This window comes from Ciconia boyciana, chromosome 24, assembly GCF_034638445.1.
Source record: "Ciconia boyciana chromosome 24, ASM3463844v1, whole genome shotgun sequence".
Classification (NCBI taxonomy): domain Eukaryota; kingdom Metazoa; phylum Chordata; class Aves; order Ciconiiformes; family Ciconiidae; genus Ciconia; species Ciconia boyciana.
This window is the reverse complement of record NC_132957.1, coordinates 6,427,561-6,450,963: the sequence shown is the minus strand read 5'-3', so window position 1 is coordinate 6,450,963 and position 23,403 is coordinate 6,427,561. Positions and strand designations below refer to the sequence as shown.

At 51.3% G+C, this 23,403-nt stretch overlaps 1 protein-coding gene across 7 annotated transcripts in view; it reads right to left on the bottom strand.

The window, feature by feature from the left end:
* CELF5 (CUGBP Elav-like family member 5) overlaps window positions 1-22,415 on the bottom strand; it is a 42,818-nt gene extending 20,403 nt beyond the window's left edge. For 4 of the 7 annotated variants that reach the window (XM_072845710.1, XM_072845711.1, XM_072845712.1 and 1 more), the window contains exons 1-3: window positions 22,078-22,415; window positions 14,504-14,586; window positions 572-623 (exon numbers count right to left, since the gene is read on the bottom strand). In XM_072845710.1, coding sequence (XP_072701811.1) covers window positions 572-623; window positions 14,504-14,586; window positions 22,078-22,360 — 418 coding nt within the window. In that variant the 5' untranslated portion in view covers window positions 22,361-22,415. The remainder of the gene's footprint in view (window positions 1-571; window positions 624-14,503; window positions 14,587-22,077) is intronic. The other 3 variants (XM_072845713.1, XM_072845715.1, XM_072845717.1) reach the window with 3 other exon arrangements.
* Window positions 22,416-23,403: the final 988 nt, after the last annotated feature.

Below are 23,403 nucleotides of genomic sequence, written 5' to 3'. Positions count from 1 at the left end.
GACAGTGTGATGGGGGCTGCTGCAGGACTGAGAGTGGAGAGGCCGAGACAGTCCAACAGTGATGGGGGAGGCAGAGGAGTGAGCTGCAGACAGGAGCATCAGCTGCGGAGCAGTGAGCTGAACAGGTTAAAAAGCCAGTGCTGCTGCAGAGATCTGGCTTTTATTGGGCTGATCAGGTATCAGAAGGAAGAAACCTCTTCCCAGCTGCTTACACCCTCCAGGACCCCTGGTGCCATACACCAAAGTGCATGCCTGCTTCAGTAACCTCCTGGGGCAGACACTGTCAGGCTAATAGTACCCTCAAAGGGCTGGGAAAGGGAGTGGAGTGGGCAGTCACATTATTACCCTTAGGACTTGGGGAGCTCTCAGCTGCCTGCTGTGCCAAGCTGAAGGATTCCCATCAAGGCCTATCCCTAGACTCTCCTCCTGCCCTCCTCAAATCCCTGCCATGCACAAACATCCCTTCATAGAGACTGCGGGGAGAAGAAGGCCAGGTCAGGACCCTGTCTCTTTGCTTGGTCCCCCTCACAAGCACAAAGCCACCAAAGGAGAAACAAGGAGAGATGACAACTACCTCCACGGCTCTCGCTGTCTGCGGGTTTCACTTGAATCGGGCGCGCCATCTGCAATGAAAGAGAAATGCAGAGGGTTAGAGCTTGGCTCATCTGCCTGGCACACAGTGCTGATGGCAGTGGCACCAGGGTGCCCCTTTCCGCCCTCTGTGCAGAGGAGAGTGGCAAAAGGGAACCAAGACATCGTGATGGCAACCAGAACCCTTGGAGAAGGGACCACATGGATTTCAGATTTCTCAAAAGAAAACCTGGCACTTTTCCCTGCTCAGCTCCTTGCCTGCAGGGAACAGCTCTCCTGGAAATGCCCACCATGCATAAACCTCCGCCTCCTCAGACACAGCAAGTGGCAAAGGAAGGACTCCAAGGAAGCAGCTCATCACCATGAGACAGGAGCCTGAACAGCGGTCAGGGTGGCCTAAGGTGAGACTATGCCTGGAAGCTCTTCCTATGCCCACCCTGACTCAGCGCAGGCATGGTCACCTCACCTAATTGAACCACTTACTTTCCTTGCAGGAGGGAGGAAAGACTGCCTCTGAACTTGGCTAGGAGCAGTACAGCAAGCAGGCATGTTATGTTCCCCCTTCCCCAGCCCTCATGCAGTCAGAGCTCTGTACACCAGAGTGGCTCTAAAGAAGGGCAGTGCTGCTCTCCAGCAACATCTCCTGTCCACATGGGGAATGCTCAGGTTGAAAGCAACAAAACTCCTCTTGCTTGGTTGTGGAGAAAAGCTGTTTACCTCTCTTGCACCCATTAGCGTCATCAGCAATAATCCAACCACAAGCAACAAGCCTGAGGGGTAGCTTAGCTCACATGATATGGGGACTCTCCAGGTAAGACAGAAGAACACTTCTACCCAGGAGTAGCTGCATTAAGTAACCCACAGCTTTAACTGCCTGATTCGCAAAGCAGGGAAAACCTCTCATCTGCTGGAAGGTATGCGTGTCCTATGCTGCCCAGAAAGGCTAGCCTCCCTCCCAGGCTAGCAGGATCCAACTGAGCCAGAATCTCCTCCGAGGAATGGTGTACAAGGCAGGTTTCCACATTCACAGCACCTCTCACTACATGTCTCACAGCATCATTCACAGAGGCTGACAGTGACTTGAATCAGTGACATTCATAATAAAAAACAATCAGAATATTGCAGGTAAGACCTGCACACAAGTTGCAGGTCCAGGCATAGTCTGCCCCCTCTCTTAGGAAACACCCTCAGGAAAAACAGCAACAACAACAAAACAGAAAATGAAATCAAGCCATAAAAGTCACCAACTGAAATGTGTTTAGAAGCCAGCATGCAAAATGTGGACTGCTGTCAGTCTCCAAGTGGTAGCTGAGCCAGACTGGCCAGAAACCAGAGGTAGAGCCCACATTCCCAACAGCTGGAGGAAACCTGTGAAGTAACTTTGCAATTCACAGGACAGAGGTGCCAACCAGAAGGTGACAGGCTGCCGTGGCATGGCACACTGCTGCTGAAGCCTGACCGCTGGGCACGGGAGAGTGCTTGTGGCAGCTGGGGGCGCTGAGCTGGCTTCCACTGACTGGTGGATCTCAGGCAGGATGAGCAGAAGTTGGGACCAGCCCCAAGCAATATAGGGCTGCTTGGCAGAGCCAGAGACTGGCTGACAGCTCCCCAAAGGAAGGCCAAGCTGCTGCCATGCTGCACCTCAGTAGGCAGCAGTCCCATCTCCAACTCCATCACAGGACTTGCTGTGTCATTTGGGGAAGAGGGAAAGGCTGAGGGTCCCTTTCCCACTCTCAATCAGCTGCATGGATTTGCAGAGCTCCTAACATCCCGCTGTGCTGCCACATGGCCCCAGCATGTGCAGGACTGGCACTCGCTAGCCTCTGGGCTGCTGCTCCCCCCAGGAGCTGCCAAGGACCAGGCATCTCTCAGCCCATGAGCTGAGTGGGATGTGGGGCAGGGGTTCAGAAGAATGCGGTCAGACATTGCTCCAGAAAGCCTCCAATTTCCTCGCTGAGAGGCAGTGACTCCTATCGCTGCTCACAGCCTCTGGCAATACGCCTGTGCAAGCCGAGGCTGGGGGTGTTTCAGCAGCAGGCTGGGTGGGAGAAGGCAGGCAGCCCAGATGCATGCTTGGAAGAGAGGGCTCGGTGCGGAGCCAAGAAGGGCAGCTGGCCGCCTCACTCCCCACTGCTCCCACAGCACTGAGAAATAGCTTTGTTTTTACCCAGGATGCAAAACCAGGATTAAGCTAAACAGATGGGGAGGGAGATGGAGGGACAGACTCGGATCTCGGCTCCTATGAGGAGCAAATCCATTTGGGGGAAGGGATGCCGTGGAAGCCAAGAGCATCACCCCCCACGCAAGCACGGCCCCACGCAGGGATGCTGGGGCTGAGGGCTTGGGGCAAGGAGTCAGAAAGGAAGGGGGGAGGTGAGGGAGGGGGTTAAGTACCTGAGGATATCTCCCTGTCCCCTCCCCCAGCAGGGCTGTCACTCCAGCTCCCAGCACCTAGGGTAAAGGAGGTGTTGTCATGGAAACGGTTATTCACCACATGGAACCTGACATTTGTGGTTGCCGTGGAAACCAGCTCTTGGGGGCATTCCCTCTGCTTTGCACAAAAGAGACATTTTGATATGATCTCTGGGGAGGGGGCCCCCTCTACCCATCTGTCCACCCTTTTCCTTCCCCCCATCCCAGGGACTGCTACGCAGCCAGGGGTGCGGCGCAGGGCCAGCCCCTGAGACGGTGAGCCGCAGCTGGCCCTAGTGACCCTGCCCGCCATGGGGGAGTGCACCCCACAGGGTCACACAGCAGGGCGACATACCCACAACAGGGCCATGGCACAATGCCTGCAAGACAGCACTGGCGGTAGAGGTGCCAGTGCTGATGCCAGCACGGTGACATGGCTTAGCACTGGTGCGAGTCTGAAGCAGTGTCTGGCTGCGGTGACAAGAGGAAGCAGGGCCGCCTGGGGTGAGATCAAGCATGTGGGCTGCTCTGCATCCCACAGCTGTGGCCACAGCTTCTCTCTTGTCTACCTGACACAGCACCTTGGCAAGGCACAGGAAGACTCACCCTCTGCCAATGTCAGACCAAGCCCTCGATCAAGGGCTGCCCATTTCCAGAGACCTTGCCAGCTCCAGAGACTTTGAGAGCCACCCATCGAACTGAGGTCTGGTCTCTGGGCTGGTCTTCATCTGCTCTGGAAGATGTGAGTAAAGAGGAGAAAACAAGATACAATAAATTTGTCCGGATGCTGAGGCTTGGAGAAGAGCAGCAGGATTCTCTGCCTGCTGCTTCCTAAAATGGGAGGGCTCCCAACTGAGGCAGAGGCAGGCACGGTCCTCCTTGCAGAGAACTGGACACCCAGAGGCTTCCACAAACAGGACACCACCACTTTAATCCTTCTAAGTCCCATGTGGTCATTAAAGATGAACAAAATATCAAAGGCCTCTCAAGCAGAGGTGTGAGCCTACAAATGCAAAGAGAGTCCACAGCTGCTTTAACTCAACAACATAGGTCGCAAGGCCTTGAGAAGTGTCCCTGTGGGGTCCTAAACTTTGTATACAGGTCTCAGACAAAGAGGTCTGTCTCCTACAGGAACTCAAGGCACAGAAAGGATGGTCAAGCTTTACCCCTTCCATTTGAGGGAGAAAGAGAGTAACAGGACAGCAAGGAGGACATGCTTCTGGCTTGCACAGCAAACTCTGAAAGTACAAATTCCTCTGGCCTCCAGTCATCCTCTAAGCTGCACAGTAATCCAGGAGCACACCTGACTAAGAAAGCCATCTATGGACATGCCCAGCTGGGCCCAGAGTCAGGATGTGCCTGCCTTAAATTACAAATGCCGAGTAGATGCACATGCACAGACATGCATGCCTTTACCACACAACAACACAAACATATGTGAACACACATGTGGCACGGAGAACTTAAGCAAATGATTTATGAGCCTGTGCCTGCCTCACTAGCTGAGCTTTATTTTCCTCATTAAATTATTCAGCTGAGCGTTATTATTCTTCATTTCTGAAGAATATCACATTAACATTTAGCATATGCTGTCAGGCCACCATGGGCAAAATGTCCCCCACCCCGAGTCCCTCACTCCCACACTTCACAGTCCTTCTTACCCACTGCTGATGACAGACTAAGAGCTGTCAGCTCCATGACCCACTGGACTCAAGAAACCTTCTGGAGCCACATGTAGCAATGGACACCAGATGGGCAGCACATGGGAGGGGGCAAAGCTCCCATTGCCCCCCTTCATCTTCTCCCTCACATTTGCCCTCCTGGCTGGATGCATACCTTCCCTTTCCAAAAACAGCCATGCTTACCCTCCGCAGCCCACAGCTCTCACAGATGATGTTTCTCTGTCTGCATCGCTCTTCTTCTCACAAGCACGCAGCCTTTGTTAGCTTGCTTTCTTTGGGGTTACTGGTAGAAAGCAACTGGCCAGCCTGATGGGGGCACAAAGCTATATTGACCACCGGAGTGTTACATGCTACAAAGCACAGCAGCCACACTTCCTGCGTAGCCCTCAGGGAGTGGTGAGGAGATACCTAGTGGTAAGAGAGTCACTGCAGCCCAGAGGAGCCTAGAGGTTTCTAGGGAAGAGGCAGGGGTGAGAGGCCTTGCTGCTGAGTGTCCAGATTACATCCCACCCCATCCCCAGCATCTGGTCAACACAGAGAAATGGGGAACTGTGCTCTGTTTGGGCTTCCTCCCTGCTTTCAAGGAAATGCTCCCCCACCCTTGTAGCACTCCTGGGATCAAGGATCCAAGGAAAATTCCTGGCCCTACTAAAGTCACAGGAAGCTTTGCTATTGGTTTCACCAAGGTCAAAATGCACCATTTCTCTCACCACACCCCAAAAAAACCCCTTCTGGAGGTGAACTAGCTCCCTACATTTACATCGATGCCCAGCATGAGCTGTCATCTCAGCAATCTGGTAACCATGTTCTCCAAGGAGGAGCAGTGACCCCTAGCTCTCACTTCCTCAGCTTTCAGACTGCAAAAGCTGGATAGAGGGAGAAAGCCTCCTGGGACGGCAGGGCAAGCCTCTCTATTAGTTAGGAGTAAGTGATGTAAAATAGCCCCTCAGGTGCAATGCAGGGGAACCTCATAGTGTTAAGTGGGTCAGAGGCAGAGAGCATGAAACACACAATGCAGGCTGGCTCCTCTGGGACATCAGGAACCAAAAGGAATCCAAGGCCATTGGCAGAATTAGGTCCTGGGCTGTTAGTCTTTGCAAACTGTGGACTGGTCCTCTTCTGGCCAGTTAAAAATGGCCTGCCTGAGTGATCACAACCACTTCTAGCTGTGCAGAGTACATAAATCTAAAAGCTGATTTGCTCATTTGGATTCTGTTTCTGGTCGGGAATGCAGTGATGGATTGGTGCCAGTCTCAGTGCTCAAGTCTCCTGCTTGCATCTTTCCACTGACATCTCAGTGTACCTTGGTCCTATCCAGAAGAACCATCCTTCCCTGAGAAAGGGGAGTTGTCTCTCACAGAAATATAAGCAACATTAGCACCAAGCACCATTCCGGCACATCTCTAAAGGCTGCTTACGAATTCACTCCATCCAATCCCATTATGAAGGGGACAAGGATAATTATGAGTACCATGTTCCAGGTGGAGGAATCAAGGCACATGATGATGAAGTTCATGCACAAAGTCCGTGGCAGAAGCAGAATAGAAAGTGCAGAGTCCAAACCACACAGCTCCTGCCTGCATGGCTAAGGCCATCTCTTTTTGCATAAGCAAGGAAGATTGTTGGAGGACTTCACCCAACTGCTTTGTATCACCAAGAAGGGGACTCAAACTCCCACTCCTCTCACAAGTTTATTTGGGAGGTATTTTCCCTACCTGCAGCACAGAGGGTAAATCACACAGAGCAGGGAAGTTATCCCCCATTCCCCACCGAAGCTGAGTGCATGCAGGAAACAGCAAGCAGACATCCGAGCAGTGTGTGGGCCACAACACACATGGATTGGCTGCTTTGCCTCTTGGATTCTCTGCTGCACTGCATTCCTTCTCACTTAACACAGTCAGACATCCTTGTCCCCACTGTAGATAGTGCTGCTCTGGGAGGAAGGCAAGCAACTTATCACCATGACTCAGAAAGTCTTTGGATCTCCCTGGTATCTCTATGGAAGTGACAGCACCATTACTGTGCATTAACATCAGAAAACCAGCAGGGAGGCCAGCCCAGCATAGCAATTACATCCCCTATCGTACATGACTGTTTGGTGGACACATTTAAGTGCGGTCTCTCAGGACTCCATGGTCGGTCTGTCTTCGTGGGGCTCCTTCCCTGATGTTTCAGTGCACCACAGGGCACTGCATCAAGGAGGACATTAGATGATCTTCCCTGTTGCCCTGATCTCTACTTGTCACTTGTGATTAGTGCCACTGAAGGTCAAAGGAGCTTTTAGGTGAGAAGAGGAAAGTACCAACTTTCTCAAATCCTTTTCTACAGGTGCTAGGACAACAAGTTTCCCCCAGAGGCAACAGGAAGAAAAACCCTGGGCCAAATTCAGGTGAGTAGCTTTCTGGTTTCAAGGGAGCTTTTCAGCAGTGGAAAGAGTAGTAGTATTTGGCCCCAAACTTCCTCCTGCTCCCTCCAACTCTTGCAAGACAGGGCTGAAGGAACTGAAAACCCCAAAAGCTCCTCTAGCAAGTTTGTCAAGACCACAAGAGATTATTCTGGCCACCAGAAAGCCACAGGCCTGAGGACCCAGGCACAGCTTGACGCTCAGGCCCATAGTCCTGCATCAGCTGCAGGATCTTGCTTCAGCAGAGACAGGGTCTTGCCATCCTCGCCTTGCCCGAGGAGGCCCTAATCACAGGACCTACTCCCACCTCAAAGTAAGGTGGAAAGTGCTTAGCAGGCCTACAAAATGCAGAAATAAGATGCTATAGGGTGGGTCACCAAGATACTCGGAGCAAGTGCAAGAAAGCTGCAGAGGGGAAAGCTGGGAGCACTGCCACACTCACTTGGCTTTGATCTTTCTGTCAGGCTGTTTGGAGAAGACATCCAACACCCATGTTTCCCTGTGCTCACTGGTGCCCCACTGACCCTGGACCAGGTGTCCAGTGAACATGCTCAGGTGTTTCTCTGTGCACAAGTGGGAGCCTCTAAGAACCCCAGCAAACCGGCAAAGGGCAGAGCGAGAGGCACAGGAAGCCTGAGCTGACAGACACAGCCAGGTCTGCAGAGAGCTTGCACAGGCCTCTCATGGATGTGCTGGAAGGTTAACACGCTGCAGTCAGTCTGGGCCTGGCAGTGGGGGTACCGGCAGTTCCTCAATGCAGCCATGCCCCCACCTCATCTCCCCCCGGCAGGTTAATTACAGCGGCTGGGGAAAGAGGTCTCTGCTAATTTAACATGCTTTGGCGGCTGCGGATGGGGCCAAGCAGACGGCAGCAGGGACCCTCTGCCCCGGCTGAGGGTCCCTGCCCTCAGGGACCCTCAGGGACTCAAATGTCATAAAAGCAAATAGAGACCATGGTGATTCCTACTGACTTATGTGGAAAACCTACAATATAAATATAAATATAAAACCTCAGGAAAGCGACACTGCAGGTATGGCCCTGCAGGAACAATGTGGCAGCATTCTTAGATGGGCTGACATCACTAGCATCAGACTTGGAAGGCCTAAGCAATACCTCTGTGGGCAGAGGCCTACCCAGTGACAGGCCTACCCTGCACACAGGCCGAGTGCACAGTTCCCATGGCAACCGTTAACAGTCCGAGTGGTGCAAAACCTCCTGCAATAACGACGTGCCCATGTGAAAATCCACTGAAAACGGGCCTGAGCCCCAGTGCCACCGTAAGAACCCCCTGAGCCATCTCGTCTCTGGGCCGAACAACAAAAGTGATGGCTGATATTAGATAAACTATTTCGCTTCGGGGGTGCTCACAGACTGGAAGAGAGGCCCAGAGCGATTGCAGCATCTCCTTGGAGATATTCAAAACTCAGCTGGAGAAGGTCCTCAGTGATCTGATGTAGTTAGCCCTGCTTTGAGTAGGGTTTGACCAGAGACCCCAGAGGTCTCTTCCAACATAAATTATTCTGTGATTCTATATCCATATTCACAAACACTTGTGTGCATGCACACATACCGAATGACCCTGGGGAGCTGGGAATGCAGAGTCATGCTCAGGAGTGTGGGTGCCTTTGCAAAGATTAAGGTCTGTGTGGGCTGGTGCGCAGGTGCATGTGTGTGTTCACGAGCACAGGTGAGCTCACCAGGAAACATGCCAGCTCTGGGAGACAAAAGTCTAAGCTCTGTGCTACAAGGAGATGCAAGTGCCCAGTTGTGCAAAGAGCAGCAATTTCTCGTGAGCAATGGAGGCCCCCTGTGCACAGGACAGAGCCTGCACGTGTGCATTTGGTCAGCATGTGGGAACGGGTGCTGATCTTTAATTTCATTATCCTTCCAATTGCGTAGGCAGCAGGAGCCAATGTTTGCCTTAGCAGCTTGCTCTCCCGCTGCCTCTTCAGGGTACGTACTTTGTAGGGCTGCCGCCTTGCCTCACTGTTAGTTCTCAGCCCCTTAAGCCTCTCAGCCCCCACCAGCATAAGCATTTGCAATTCTCTCTGCAGTGAACAGGCACTTCTGTTGCTCCTTGCCCAGGGGCTGCTTTAGCTCAGGACCTTCATGTCCTGGTGCTGCCATTTCAAGGAGACAGCCTTGGCATGCTCTCTGTATTGCTACCTTCTACTGATAATGTTGCATGGCTCTCATGAATTTGCTGATATTGTCTATCAAATCTGCAGGATGGACACGGGAAAAACTTCTCCACTTTGCCCTGCCCAAAGTTTCAAACTGCAGAAGCCACCTCAAAGATTAACAACTGGAGTCCAGCTTCAGCCCCCAACCAAACATTCAGGTCCCTTACTCCACTCCTCAGCACATCTCACAGCTTTGCCAGCTGCAACACCCTGTAGTGTTCACACGAAGCAACTTTCAGAAATACTGGTCCAGGCTGGCTTCACACCAGCACTTGCACAGAAGAGAGGTGAGGAGAGAATGAGATGCTTTGACCTCTCTACCAAAACCCCTCCAGTCACCTGTGTTCCCGTATGTCATCACGGGCTGTGGATCTGGACAGATGGCCCACGGTGAGCCCTTGTTCCTGGCAGCACAGGAGACAGCCTGCCCACAGGGATGCCCTCTGCTCAAGCTCTGCTGGGTCTCTGCATTAATCCTTGTGCCCAACCATCTGAGTTAGTGCTGCAGCATCTCAACCCCTGGTGCATTCCCAGAGTCTCTCTCTGCTCTAATGCTGCTGCTCTCTGTAATTTTCCATTCCTGTGTCCCTGTGTTCCCAAGCCATCACTGCATCCATGAGTTCTCCCCCTGATGTAGCCACATTTCAGTACCCCCATCACTGCTCTTAAACTGCCCATATTCCCAGCTTGGATCAATACCAATTTCTGCCACTTACTTGCCTACCTTTCAGCAAGCCCTTCTTTGTTCTGCATAGAAATAAAACTGTAACTGTACCTTGCCAGAAGAATTACTTTTTTAAACCTCCCCCCCCCGCTTCCTCCCTCTATTCTTCTTCTCCTTCTTCTTCAGGAGCAATTTTATGTAATTTGCAACTGTCTGGCTGCGAATGAAAAGAGACACAAAGCGCTTCTGCGAAATATTGAAAAGCTGGCTGCTTTTCCCTCAAATTTCACTTAGCGAGAGGCTTTAACTTGTTGTGTGATCACTGCGTGTCATTAATAACCTCTCCGATTCCTTTCAGAACTCAGCAAAGTGAAGGCACAATCATGAATCAAAGGCATGGGTTATTGAGATATAATATCGTTTTGCCGAGCCAGGGAGGAGTGTGCCAGGGAGCGGGGAGAAGGTGAAACACTGCGCTGCTAGGCTAGCTGGCAGCTGAAGAGGACACTAGATTTAGGAAGAATTGTAAGGGCCTGATTCCCTCTCTGCTTTTCAGATCAAAAGATTTTGCCTCTGTTCGGCCTCCATGGGTTGTGTGTCTTTCCCCAAGCTCCATGGACTCAGGCCACAAAGGGAGCTGGTTTCTATTTTGTTCCTCAGGCAGATCTGTCTCCATCTCTGTTGAGTCTTTGGAGCCCATCAAACTGCTTTATTGGGACTGAGTCAGACTTAATTGTGCAGTTCCCCAGCCTGTCCTCAGGGAGCAAAACTGGGGAACACGAAACAGGACCTCTGCACATGCAGGATGCAGAAAGTGCTGTGAAGGGCAGGGAGCAGGAGTGTCAGGCTGGCTAGGAGGTGGTGCTAGGCAGAGAACTGGCCACAATGCTGGCGCTGCCTATATGCTGCACAGCATGAGTCGCTGTGAGCAAGGTGTGACGTGCTTCCTGCTTGTCATGTGCACCAACCAGGCTGATGGGCAAACCTGTCTTGCTGCGTGCCAGTCCTTTGGCTGTGCTGAGGTTCACAGGTTGCTGTCCACATCTGAGGGCCCATACCACAGTGTATGAAAACAGGCTCCCTGCCCACACAGCCACAAGGCAGGGGATTCTTCCCGCTTACCCCAGCTGACAGCAAGGGCATAGATACTTGGCATCCTTTTAAGCTCCTTAGCAATCCTGGGTGATCAGACACTTCTGCTAATTCACTGAGGATGCACTTTACCTCTCTGTTCTAGGAAGCTCCATCCTTCCTTCCCCAAAGGAAGATTCACGCATTTGTTACTTCCAGACTGCACTGACAGCAATTCACCAGCTCTGAAGGCAACACAAGTATTTCAGACAATACAATATACAGCTGACAGTCGTCCTGCTTTACACCCTGAGCACACTAGCCCTTACAAAAGGGGGTGAAAGCCAAACATCTGTCTACCTTTGGAAAAAGATGCTAAGCCTTACTGTCAAAAAATAAGCTTGAGTTTAAATTCTATTTAGCTACCATACATCCAACAGCCCTCGATTTAAAAATAAACAAGAAATTTGATCTCCCAAAAGGAGAACTTGCCAGAAATGTCATAAAAGCAAATAGAGACCATGGTGATTCCTACTGACTTATGTGGAAAACCTACAATATAAATATAAATATAAAACCTCAGGAAAGCGACACTGCAGGTATGGCCCTGCAGGAACAATGTGGCAGCATTCTTAGATGGGCTGACATCACTAGCATCAGACTTGGAAGGCCTAAGCAATACCTCTGTGGGCAGAGGCCTACCCAGTGACAGACTTGGAAGAGATCCCAGAAGTCCTGCTCCAGCTGCCTGATCACAGCCTAAGGACCTATCAGAAACCATACCAAAGCATTTCCCTAAGTCTGTCCTTACCAAATCCCCAGCCTAGACTAAGAAAGCCATTTGTCTCTATTCAGGTTCATGAACTGTTGAGATCAACCACTGGTCTCTGCATTGAGACCAACAAAGGAAGGTACTTGGGTACTTGTGGCATCTATGGTTGCTTTGCAATACAATGGCAAGTGTAGGATTACCAACAAGATCCTTTCTATGCGAGTTGGAGTTGGATCCCTTGCCGTCTCTAAACACGCTGATGCTTGGTCATGCATTCAGATGACAGTTTGTGTCACCCTACACTGATGTCATACATTCTTAAACTTTCTTCCTGCTATTGCTATATGCAATAAAGAGATAGTAAATGGCTAAAATGAACAAGAAATTGCTTGTTTACCAGACTACGGCCCATTTACTGAAATCCCAGCAGTGTGGTCCAGTACATTCTGTTCTCTGTCCTATGCTAGGGTCCTCACTGTATTTCTGGTGAGAGGCTTTGCCACAAAGTTCATCTGAAGATGATCTAGATGTGAATGTACAGAGACAAAATTTCACAGCCTTGTTCCCAAAATAGGGAAACAATCAGTTACCTAGCACTCCTGCCTGTGACTCATTTCCAGAGTACTCTCTGTGATCAGCTGGGTCAGAGGCATGGGTGATAACTATACAGACACAAGCAAACCAGGCTAAGAAAACAGGGCTGAAAGCTATCTCAGGTCACCCAGCCCATGTCCATGCCAAGACCAACTCTATGCACATCAGGATGCAGGTCTGTTCCATTCTGGTAGTAACCATCTCTAAATGACCACTAAAAAGACCAAAGAGAGAGAATCCTGCCTTCTTGGTCAGAGGGACTTTCCAAAAGAGAAACTAAATGTGATGAAGTGGTGTATTGCCAGCCTGAAAACAGACAGCTCCAAATGCAGCACAGCTCATCTTCATCTTAATCCTGAAGCTTAATTACACCACGTTGCTCATTAACTGTCTCCAGACAAAACATGTTCGAAAGTACTCAGCTAGCACAGACTTCTTACTGTTCCCAAGCAGTTTCTTACATCTCCCTTAACACAAAAAGCCTTTAGATCACCACATCACAGATAAATTGCTGCTTTAACTACTACTCCATGCAGCACTCTATAACCACTGAGAGCACAAACAGTACAGAACATAGTGAAACATGCAACAAATTCCCAACGTAGAACTGCAGCAAAACTGAGACTGCCTTGAACCCACCAAGCCTCACATGAATAACCTTTCAGAGTCCCTCTACAGGCACTAGGTAGAGACATGTCTGTCTTCTCCATTGTGTTACAGCACTGTACCATGACTCATCACGACTGCTCCTCCATCCTTTGACTTGTTCCTATAGACTCTGTCAGTTCTGTCCTGGACCACCACACACAGAAGATTACACTGCTTTAGCCTGAAAGGCTGACCTTTTCCCCTCACGCAAAATTAACTCAAACAGTATTTGAGCACCTGGTTATCTGCACTCTTCCCCCTTGCTGCCCTGAGATAACCTGAAACAGTAAAGATCCTATTAAGTGGTAATTAAGTTACGTGCATTTTCCAGCCCTCAAATGGCCCCAACACAGGCCCATGCAAAAAGGGAGCACAGGTAAACAAATATGGAGAAGGATGTCTGCGTGTGGAGGTCTTAAGGGGCGCTGGGAGATATGAGGGAAGCTATCTGGACCTGTATGGGTTAAAGAGGAAATGTTATGGTTAAGAATTCCTAACCCCTCTCCAGAGACCCCTGGCTTACATTAATTATTCTGTTGCCTTGAGCACTCAGGGCCTCCTGTGAGCTTCTGTCTATAAGTACCCAACTCCTCCGCCTACTCACCTCCTAATGAATCCTTCCAACATGCTTGATCAACCCCCTCAGCACGGCAAGGGAACTGCCCAAAGTTCTCAAATCATACCAAAATGGGAATGGTAACAATTCAGAACTCCTTTCTGCTCACCAGCAGGTCCCAGGGAGGCAGCGGACTCCCCTGCGAGGAGGGATCTCACAGTGCCTGGTCTCCTGCGATCCCTATTGCACTTCACTCCCAGCACCAGCTGTGGAGCGAGCAGGACCCAGGAACAGACCACAGCTAGGTCAGCAGTCTTGGTCTCACCTATATAACCCATTTCTCTTCCAAACAATGGGATGTGACAAGTGTATTTTTTTCTTCTGAGAAGCTGATCCAACTCAGCCACTGCACTAGAAGTCATTTTGGGTCCTGCACAGAGCCACCCAACAAATCGTCCAGGCACCCTGCAGGGCAATGGCAGACTAGGAGCGGGTGCACCAGGAAGTTCTGCACACCTGGAGGAAAAGGGTCTGGTACCTTGTCTGGTCTCCTGTCAGCTTTCCAGCATGCCCACTGCGCAGGCTGGGCCCACGCACGTCACCCCAGAGCCCACAACTCTCTAGTGACAGGGACAGATAGCTGAAGATGTCACGTCACACCACAGAGACCAACGAGCAGCACAGAAATAGGCTTGACTGGAGTTACATGGGGTAGCCTTGGCAAGGCGGAGAAAAGAGCAGCAGCTCTGTGAAGAGCAGCGCTGTGCTTTGGCTCCCTCGTCCCTGTTCTAACCCCCAAACCACACCTCTCCTTCACAAGCAGGAAAATTAATCTAAGCCACTTCTCACCCTCACCCCCTCCCCTGACAAACCCCCATTCACCTGCCCATGGCACGAGCTCCAGGCACAATTCACTGGGACTTACCCCTGGCAAAGTCTTCTGTTCATGCAGTGCTGTCTGGGCTTTGATGGCAGAGTCTCTGGCACAGTATGTAAGGAACGCACAACCTGCAGTGGATACAGCAAGTGTCAAGTTATACATGCAACTGCAGCTGCACATCGACACAACGTTCCTCTTTGGTAATGGCAGGTGACCAAAGTACAAGAGCTACAGATGCTGCCCTGTTCCAGCAGACATCCGTCCCAACGTTTCTGCTCAGGTACAGAGGAAGTGCCTAGGACAGCCCTTGTGTGAGACCTGACTTTTTTACTGGGGGGGAAGGGGGCAGAGGGGGAAGCTTGCTAATTAAAGGTGCAAATGTTACGTAATTTGGATGCATCAAAGACGCCAGGGTAAAAGACAAAGAAACAACATTAAAGGACTTGCAGGCCCCATCCAAGGCCCGTTGAAGTCACAGAAAAGGGTCCCAGTGAATCAACTAGGTTGTTGAACAGGTGTTGAACAAGGTGAGAAACAACAGGAGAGCAAAACGAAAGCTAACGTTGCCTGTGGGAGAAACAGCCCAAAACACAAGGATCAGAGGAGATGCAAGGACCAGTATGATTATTGATACCAAAAAAAAAAAAAAAAAAAGGCAAGGAAAGAGGAAAAGCATCTGGGACTTAAGGCTCATGTGAAAGCTCCATGATCCAGATTCACAGAATCATGGAAAGCTACAGGAGGAGAGGCCTGGCTTTCCTTTCTGTGCCATACATACACCCGTACTATGAGCACAAACACACACAAATATACACATGCATGACAAGGCAAATACAGAGAACAGCAAAGTATAATGCATTCTGCAAGGGTCAACTTCAGAAGCAAGATGAAAATCACATGGAAAAGGCCAGATCCTGACATTCTTAGTCAAGATTTGACTCAACATCTTAGCCTAACACTGGAGCCAAGGGAGGACGGGAGGAATTGTAGCCCCTCCAGGAAGAAGAGGGATCATCTTTGGGTGCTCTGATGCTAAGAATAATCAAATGAAACTAAGCAAAGGAAAAATTTGGCTGGTTATCAAGAAATATTTCCTAGCAGAGTGAAATTTATTAGACTGTAGAATGATCTCCCCAGGGAAGCGCCTGGAGCTCCATCACTTGAGTTGTTTCAGATGAGGATAGGCAAAGCACTGGAGAAGAGACTCAAACACTAGAATGCATCTGACCCCCTCACTCATCCCCTTCCTATTTGCAGTGGCATTTCACATCCTAAGCAAAGGCCAGACATGTCCCTTCAGCTTGTTGCTAAATGTCCATGTCTATATTGTTGTGCTGGGGCTGCAGATGCATTGTTATGGCCCAAATAGAGAGGCCCGTTCTTTTGCCCCCACCTTCCTGTGCCTGGCTTGGGATACTCCAAAGCCACTTCAGCTCTCCATGGATGCAGGACAGGGGCTGTCTGGATCTCTCCCCTCCGCCCCAGAGTGACTCCATGGTACACAACACTTTTAGGCCACGCGGAAGCCAGCTGCTCAGGACAATCCCAACCCACGGCAACAAGATTATGCTGTTGTTCTGTCCCAACTCCAATAAGTTGCCGCAGCTAAGCAAATCACATCTGTCCTCACAGCTCTTGCTAGGGAAAAAAAAACCCTCCACAAACAGCACGCAAGTATTAGATATCTCTAACAGGTAATTAAAGCTCCTTATTGCCCAGGTTTTGAACCGAGAATGCTGCACCAAGGCCAGACGTGGGATCATCGGATAATTTAACAAATGCAGTGAGGCCAGGAAGCATGCAGGTAGCCTTCACTTCTCCTGGCAAAGGCAGCTAGCTCTACTGTGGGGGGGGAAGCACCCCTTTGCTTTCGCTCTCCCCTTGCAGACTGCTGTGATGTCAAGCATCAGGAAAAGCCTCAAAAGCACCTGTATAACCTGAGAGCCCAAATCATGTTTCTAACAGATCTGGAGGCCTGGTCACCAAAGTCCCAAATGCAGATGCTTGCCTAATTCCACCTGCTGCTCCAGCCTGCTACTTTGCAAGTCACGAGACCCATTCAAAGATAATCGGGGTCAGGTTTAGCACACAAAACTCTCAAGTCAGGGGTTGGGAATAAGCAATTTATTCCACTGAGAGCTTCAATGCATTGGTACCATGTCCATGTGCAATGAAGACACCATCCTTACCTCAGGAGAATTAGCCATCAAACCTAAGAAAACTAAGGATAGGAGAGGAATAAGTCTACGTGAAGCTACCTGCTGAGTTAAGCACTCAAACCTAGTCCCCAAGTCCCAATTCCAGTGCTCAGGAACATCAGAACTGAGGTAATGCACACTGACATGCTCAAAAACCTCAGCCCATGGACAGACAAGGATAAAATGAGGATTGGACAAAGGTGCACCATTTAGCGGGGATAAAGGAGAGACACTCCTCATATAGGGATAGAGAGCTATTTTGCAAGGTACTGTCATCATGCCAGATCAGGGATTTGTAAAGCCCAGCAACACCTACATCCACCAGCACCAATCCAAAAAAGAGCCATGAATCCCCTCCCTAGAGCCCTCCGGTCCTTCTCTTCCCTACAGTAAAGGCAGCCCAAAATACTGTTCATCTTTTAGGTGCTCAGGTATCTGTACCAAGAGGTAGCAGCCTCTGCAGACAGAAGTATCCTGCAGCTATGGAGCCTGAAGATGCCTCACCCAAACCTCCTGCTTCACTCCCAGGGCAATCCTTGCTGCTACTCTGCTTTTCAAGGATGTGGATATTTGCTCAACAGCAGCCAGCCTGTACTCCCTCCCTTCACTCAAGCATGAAACAGCACTTAGGCAGCCTCTAACAACAGGCTGTGTCTGGGCTGGACTGGGACAAGCAAGCCTATGGGCACAGGACAGCCCTGTCCACTGCTCTGTCCCTAAGCTCTCCATGTCTCTAAGCTTTCAGGACATTCAGCTCATTCATTTCAGCTCATTCCTGCTTCCCAAATGACAGGAATCTGGGTGGCTGTACTGGCTGTGGAAAGGAAGGAGCTGAAGAGGTCAGCTACGTCCTTTGGAAAATATGATTACTGTCCTCCACAGCCAGATGCTTTGGAGGTAGGATGCAGGAGTCGATTCTATTATCTTTGCAAAGTCCTGGTCAGAAATACAGAGAGGGGTTTTGCAGAAACACTACACTCTAAGCCTAATTGTGTAAACAGATATTTGGGAAAAAGAATCTTCCTTCCTGAAAAGATGTTATCTCTTGCAAACTAACTCTTCAGCTACTCCTTAGGATGCAGCAAGTAAGTGAAGCACCAGGCATTTTCTACAGCCTCCCCTTGTCCCCTGCTTTGGCCAAGTGCCTGAAGCTTACAGAAATACCAGAGGCTCAAGGAAAGCCACGTTTTCCCAGCTAGGAAGGGTTTTCATGCTGTGACAGGACCCTGCTTACCATGTCTTTCGTGGGTTCTTCAGGCTCCTAAAACTTTGAGCCTGGCAGAGTCACCCAGGGATCCACTCAACAATGAGGAGACATCCACAGAGGTGCAAAGGGGCCCATCGCTCTCACTAGGTTTTCTCACTTCCGCATTTCCTGCTTTAGTTAACAGCAAACTCAGGTCAACAGGCTTATGCCCCTCTGGTAACACCAAGTCAGTTATGCCTGCTGAGACATGGGACGTGGTGTTACAAAGTGCTTAGGGTATTAAAAAGTGCCGGCCTTGAAGGTTCCAGGCACCTGGCCAACCAGGTGGTGTTGACGATCCAGTCACAGAACATGGAAGCATAACAGCACCCAGAGCACCGCCTATAAAATCAAGCTGTTACAAGTCCTAAATGGGGGAACTTGGGCCGGAGCTGCTGCTGGACAGTGAGAGCCGTGACTGCCGGTGGCCAGGGACGCCTCCACCATCGTCTGCTTCCTCCGAGGACTGACTCATCTTCTTTTATACAATTTTTGAGTCTAGATTGTTATAAAATCTGACCTGATCTGCAGGGGGTGCAGGTGATTAGAAATTGTAAGTTAAATTGTATTATAAATTCTGTATTATGCTGCTTATAGATTGTACTATAGTGATTCTGCTTGTAGAAATCCTGTGCCATTCTAATAATAAATTCCGTGCTATGCTAATCACAAAATTCTGTTAAGAAAATAAAGCTTTAAGTGTAACTATGACTTAGTGCTGTCATCATTCTGCCAAGGATCCCTAAAAGAACCTGTATGTCCCCGTAGTGTGGGGTGACACCACCCTACTCCCACTGGCTCTAGGAGGGTTTCCAGCTCCCTGTAAGCAGAAGCCAGCCTAGTTCCGCTTGCAAGAGACTGCAGCAAAAAAAAAAAAAAGATATTCTGTGCCTGATCCTCCCTACAAACCACACATTGACTCCGGGATTTACAGTCCCTTCAGATCCTAAACATTACTCCAGACATCAGCAGCCTAAAGCCTTGAGCAAGAAAAGGCTGTCAGTTTGCAGAAGAGAGGGGTGTCTAGATTCAGCTTAGCATTAGAAATCACATCAAATACTTCAGCAGGGGAAGCATGGAGTCAGCGGGGAGCTTATCTACAAGCCTGCAGAAGCGGAGTCAAAACTCACCTGCCAGTGAGGCAAGTTAGGCTGAGGTTGTTATTGCCTCCTTGCCCTTTGGAAAAGCCACCCATCTGTCCACACACTGTACGCTTCTCCACATGCCCTGCCAGAGGGCTGCTCCTGTTCCTTCCACTCCCCTGCAGTTCAGTTTAGTATCTCACACTCCAGAATCTCTCCACTTTCCCTACCACGGGCAGTGCTAGGAAACCCATGCAGGAAAGCATAGTTGAGACTCGTGGAGGAGCTGCCTTCTGGCCAATCCTGGAACACAAGGCCACAAATTTCCACTCGATTCTCCCTGCTCGGTCTCCCCTGACCCATTCCGAAAGCCTGTTCAAATGCCTCCCTGCTCTTCCCATGAAAATATTAGCTTTAAGACAAACACTGCCATTAACATGCAAATGTATCTGTGATTAACATAAATAGAAAAACTGCCTCATGAATAATATTAGGAGGCTGGAACAGTATCAACTACCAGCAGTCAGGTTGCTGAGACATGAATAGTCAGGCACGAACAAAACCATTTCATAACAGTGCTCATGTTTCTAGCAGACCTGGAAGATCCTCCTCTGCCTCCAGTGAATTTATCAGTTCTCAGCACCTGTACAGGACAGTCCTAGCTAGCTCCTGGGCTCTCAAACTCTGCAGCTGAATTCACACCCTCCTGCCCCTGGCAGGCCTTTTCCACCCTTCCTTCCTCCCTGGGGGCAGCGGCAGCTGCTCAGCTCCGTGTCAAGCTGCAAGGGATTGCAAGAGGAGCTGCCGGGCTTTACCAGCAGTGCTGGCTTCTCACACAACTGCTTCTCCCCAATTAGAGAAATAAAGAGAAAAAGCAGATGGAAGATGCATGTGAGCTGTCAATTGGATCTTGCTGCAGATCAGGGGATATGGGGAGAGAAAACTGAATCTGCTGTTACAACTGCCCCAGAAAGATTATGGCTTCTGTATGGTGCAGGAATGAGTGCATAGTTACCCAGATTTGCCAAAGCCTTCCCCCAGTTAGGGGCTGTGAAGCCCTGGCAAGCTCCTGTGACAGTGCTTCAGGCCCCTGTGGCTTCTGGGCCAGGTCTGGCACCCTCCAGGCCTGCTGATGCTAACGGGAGCGGCAGCTCCTCGCCAGGCTGGCCTTCTTGAATGGAGCTGAAGGCAATGCAGCCAGACCTGATAAGATGGGAGGGGAAGGCTGGGGTTAAGGTTGGCTAGACTGTGGGTCTAATTTCTTCACTGCACTCTAAACCCCCATCCTCCCCCATATCCTTGTGGAGGAATGACTTCTCTGGAGAGGTATATTGCCTATTCCCAAATCAGGTTGAGGGTCTACATGTAAACCCATGCCACCAGGAAAGGAATCCCAACCTTTCATTTGTACAGAAGACGGGGGGGGGGGGGGGGGGGGTACAATAGCAACCAGAAGAACCTACACACCTCAACGGCCTTTTCTGGACAGAACAGAGCACCAACAACCCCTGACCAACACCGGCATCCGCTCAAAAATGTCAAAACCAAAGGGATATATTTATTTTGCTGCAGGAATCCTGCATTTTGCAGCAAGTTAATGTCACACAGATCTGGCTAATACCAGTGCTGCCCCCTCTAATTTCCATATCTAAGTGGCAGATCCCTAGAATCTGTCTCCTGCCTGGAACTTGACCTCAGACCACACAGTCTATATTTAATACATCAACTGAAATGAAATGTTCAATTGCCTCTCACCTCGGGCCCATCCTCCTCCTCACTGGGTTTGAAACCTACCAACTCACTGTCAGATGGCGGCAGGTTTGGACTCAGTCCCTTGCACACAGAGACACACAAGCACATGGCATTTGGGTTCTGAAGTCCCAACCAGACGCACTTCTTCAGCTAAATTCAAGCCAGCCCAGCTCCCACAGGCTTCAATGAGGAAGTGCCTTCCTTTTGTGTTGGGGTTAGATTTGGCCTTTTGTTTGAAAATAAACTTATTTTTCTGTTGTCCCCTTCCCTCTCTGTGCAGTCTAGAACGGTTCAAGTTGCCACAGCACTCACAGTTTTTCTTACCTTTCCTCCTAAATCTGAAACCAGAGGCACAAGGGCTGAATGCAACTCACGCTCCCTCCAGCGCACACCAGCACGTGACCCCACCATGAACCGTGTCAGGGCACAGAGGCCCAGGCTGAGCACTGAAAGCTTTCACGGCACTTACTGTAGGTTCCCTGCAGGCTTGTTCTACATGTGCCAGGGAGCGGTGCTGCGAGCACTCTCTCAGATCTCACAAGAAATGGGCTCCGTGAATTCCCATTCATGGCTGGAGGTGTGGTGATCACAAGATCCCAGACACCTGCTGGGGGTGGGCTCGAACCGCTCCACAAAAGGGAGGTGACATCCTGAACGCGACAGCTTTTCAAAATACAGCTTTCAAATACAAGCGCAGCTAAACAAGCCTCCTCAAACTTTTTAGCATCCACTAAGGGTCTTTCAGCGAAGAAAGACTCCTCATCTGTCCTAATCTATCGTCAAGAAAGCCCCTCACACCTATCCCAAACGTCACTGGCAACAGCAGATTTGCGGCCGATATTCTTTGTTATGAGGATTTTAAAACTGTAGCGCCGTATTCCTGCCTGGGAGGAGGTCCGAGGCCCCAGGAGGATGGCTGGCCGCTCACCGAGGGCTCCCGCTTCAGCCCCAGCTGCCGCGACCTGCAGCAGCCTCACTCTGCCCCACTCCGCGCATCGGCGCCTTTGTCACAGCACCCCACGCACCGGCGCCAGGCCCCGGGCTACCAGCGGGCAGGAGGGCTCCGCGGGGCCGCGGGGCTCCGACGCAGGGACGCCGAACCCCACCCGGGCCACGGTGCCGACCCCCGCCCGCGGACGCCGGGGATGCCGACCCTTTCCCGGGCAGCGGATCAGGGGGCGCGAGCCCCCGCCGGGGGGGGGCAGAGGCAGCACGTCGCGGTGGATCACGCGTGGACCGAGCCGACGGCGGGCGGGAGGCGGTGGGACCCACCGCCCTTTGTGCGCGCCCCGGGGAGCGGGCCGGGCCGGGCCGGGCCGTGCCGTGTGGGGCCGAGCTCACCCTTGTGCATGCCCGTGTAGCGGTCCTTGAGCACAGTGAGCTCGTAGATCTTGCCGAACTGCTCGAAGAGTGGCTTGAGGTCCTTCTCCTCCAGGTTGCGCGGGATCTGCCCCACGAAGAGCTTGATGGCATCCAGGTCCTTCATGCTATCGGGCTGCGCGGGGGGCTCCGCGCCGCCGCTGCTGCTCATGAGGGAGGCTCGGCGCGGCGGGCGCGGCGGCTGCGGCGCTGGCGGGAGCGGCGGCGGCTGCCTCCTCGCCTCGCCCTCGGTGAGTCTGGCCATGCCCCGCGCCCGGCGCGGCTGCGGGCGGGGGAGGCAGCGGCTGGGAACGGCCGCGGCGCCACAAAGAGCCGCGCCGCAGCGCCCCCTGCGGGCCCGCGGGTGGCGGCGCGGGGGCCCAAGGGAGGGGCGGGGTGCCCCGAGAGAGGGACGGAGGGGCCCCCGAAGGAGGGGCGCAGGGACAGGGGCAAGGCGGAGACAGGGGGGCCCGCAAGAGAGGACCCCCTTGGCGAGGAGAGCGACGGAAGCGCTTGCAGCCGTGGACGAGGAGGCAAGGCAGCTTTGACCGCATCCTGAGAGCCAAGGAGGAGACACAACGCCTGTCTTTCTCGGGCAAGCGGCATATTTTTAGGGCCTAAGTTCTGGAAACGCTGAGGCCCTGGGAGCAAGGGGGAAGAGCTCTGAGCACCCACGACTAGGCCCCGTGTGGTCAGCAGGGGTGGGAGGTATTATTTGTAGGACCTGGTACTTATCTCAGAAGGACAAATTGTCATCAGCTCTCAGGAAATCAGGCATTAGAGCTTCTTCCAAAATAAGAGCTTGCTCTTGTACTGCTACAAAAGACAAGGCAGAGTGCCCTTCCACATCCATATCGGAAATCAGCATTTGGCCCCTTTTTCTCAGTGCCTCAGCACCAGGGTCTGGAGGAAAACAAATTATTTAAAGCAGAAAATTTTCTAACACAGCTCTCCCCCAAAGTGAAGAAACTGCAATAGGTCAGTGAGCACAGCCACAAGCACCAGTCCTGGAGGGAGCTTAGCTGCAATGGGAAGCAATATGTGGCCCCAGGTCTCTCTGCCCCATGCTCTTGTGGGCAAAGCCCCCTTTCTTTTGAGAAGCTTAGCTCCTTCCTAACTGGGGCTTGGCGGAGGCATTTCCAGCTAGGTCCTGTTCAGACTGTTCCAGATGGTCAGAAGGTCATTGCATATCCACATTGAAGCAGCCATTACTGCTGCCAGGGTCAGATCTGACTCCTCATGTGAGGATATGGATTGGTCTCCCACCAGCTTCTCCAGTTCTGACAGATGACATGAGGCAGCAGGGGA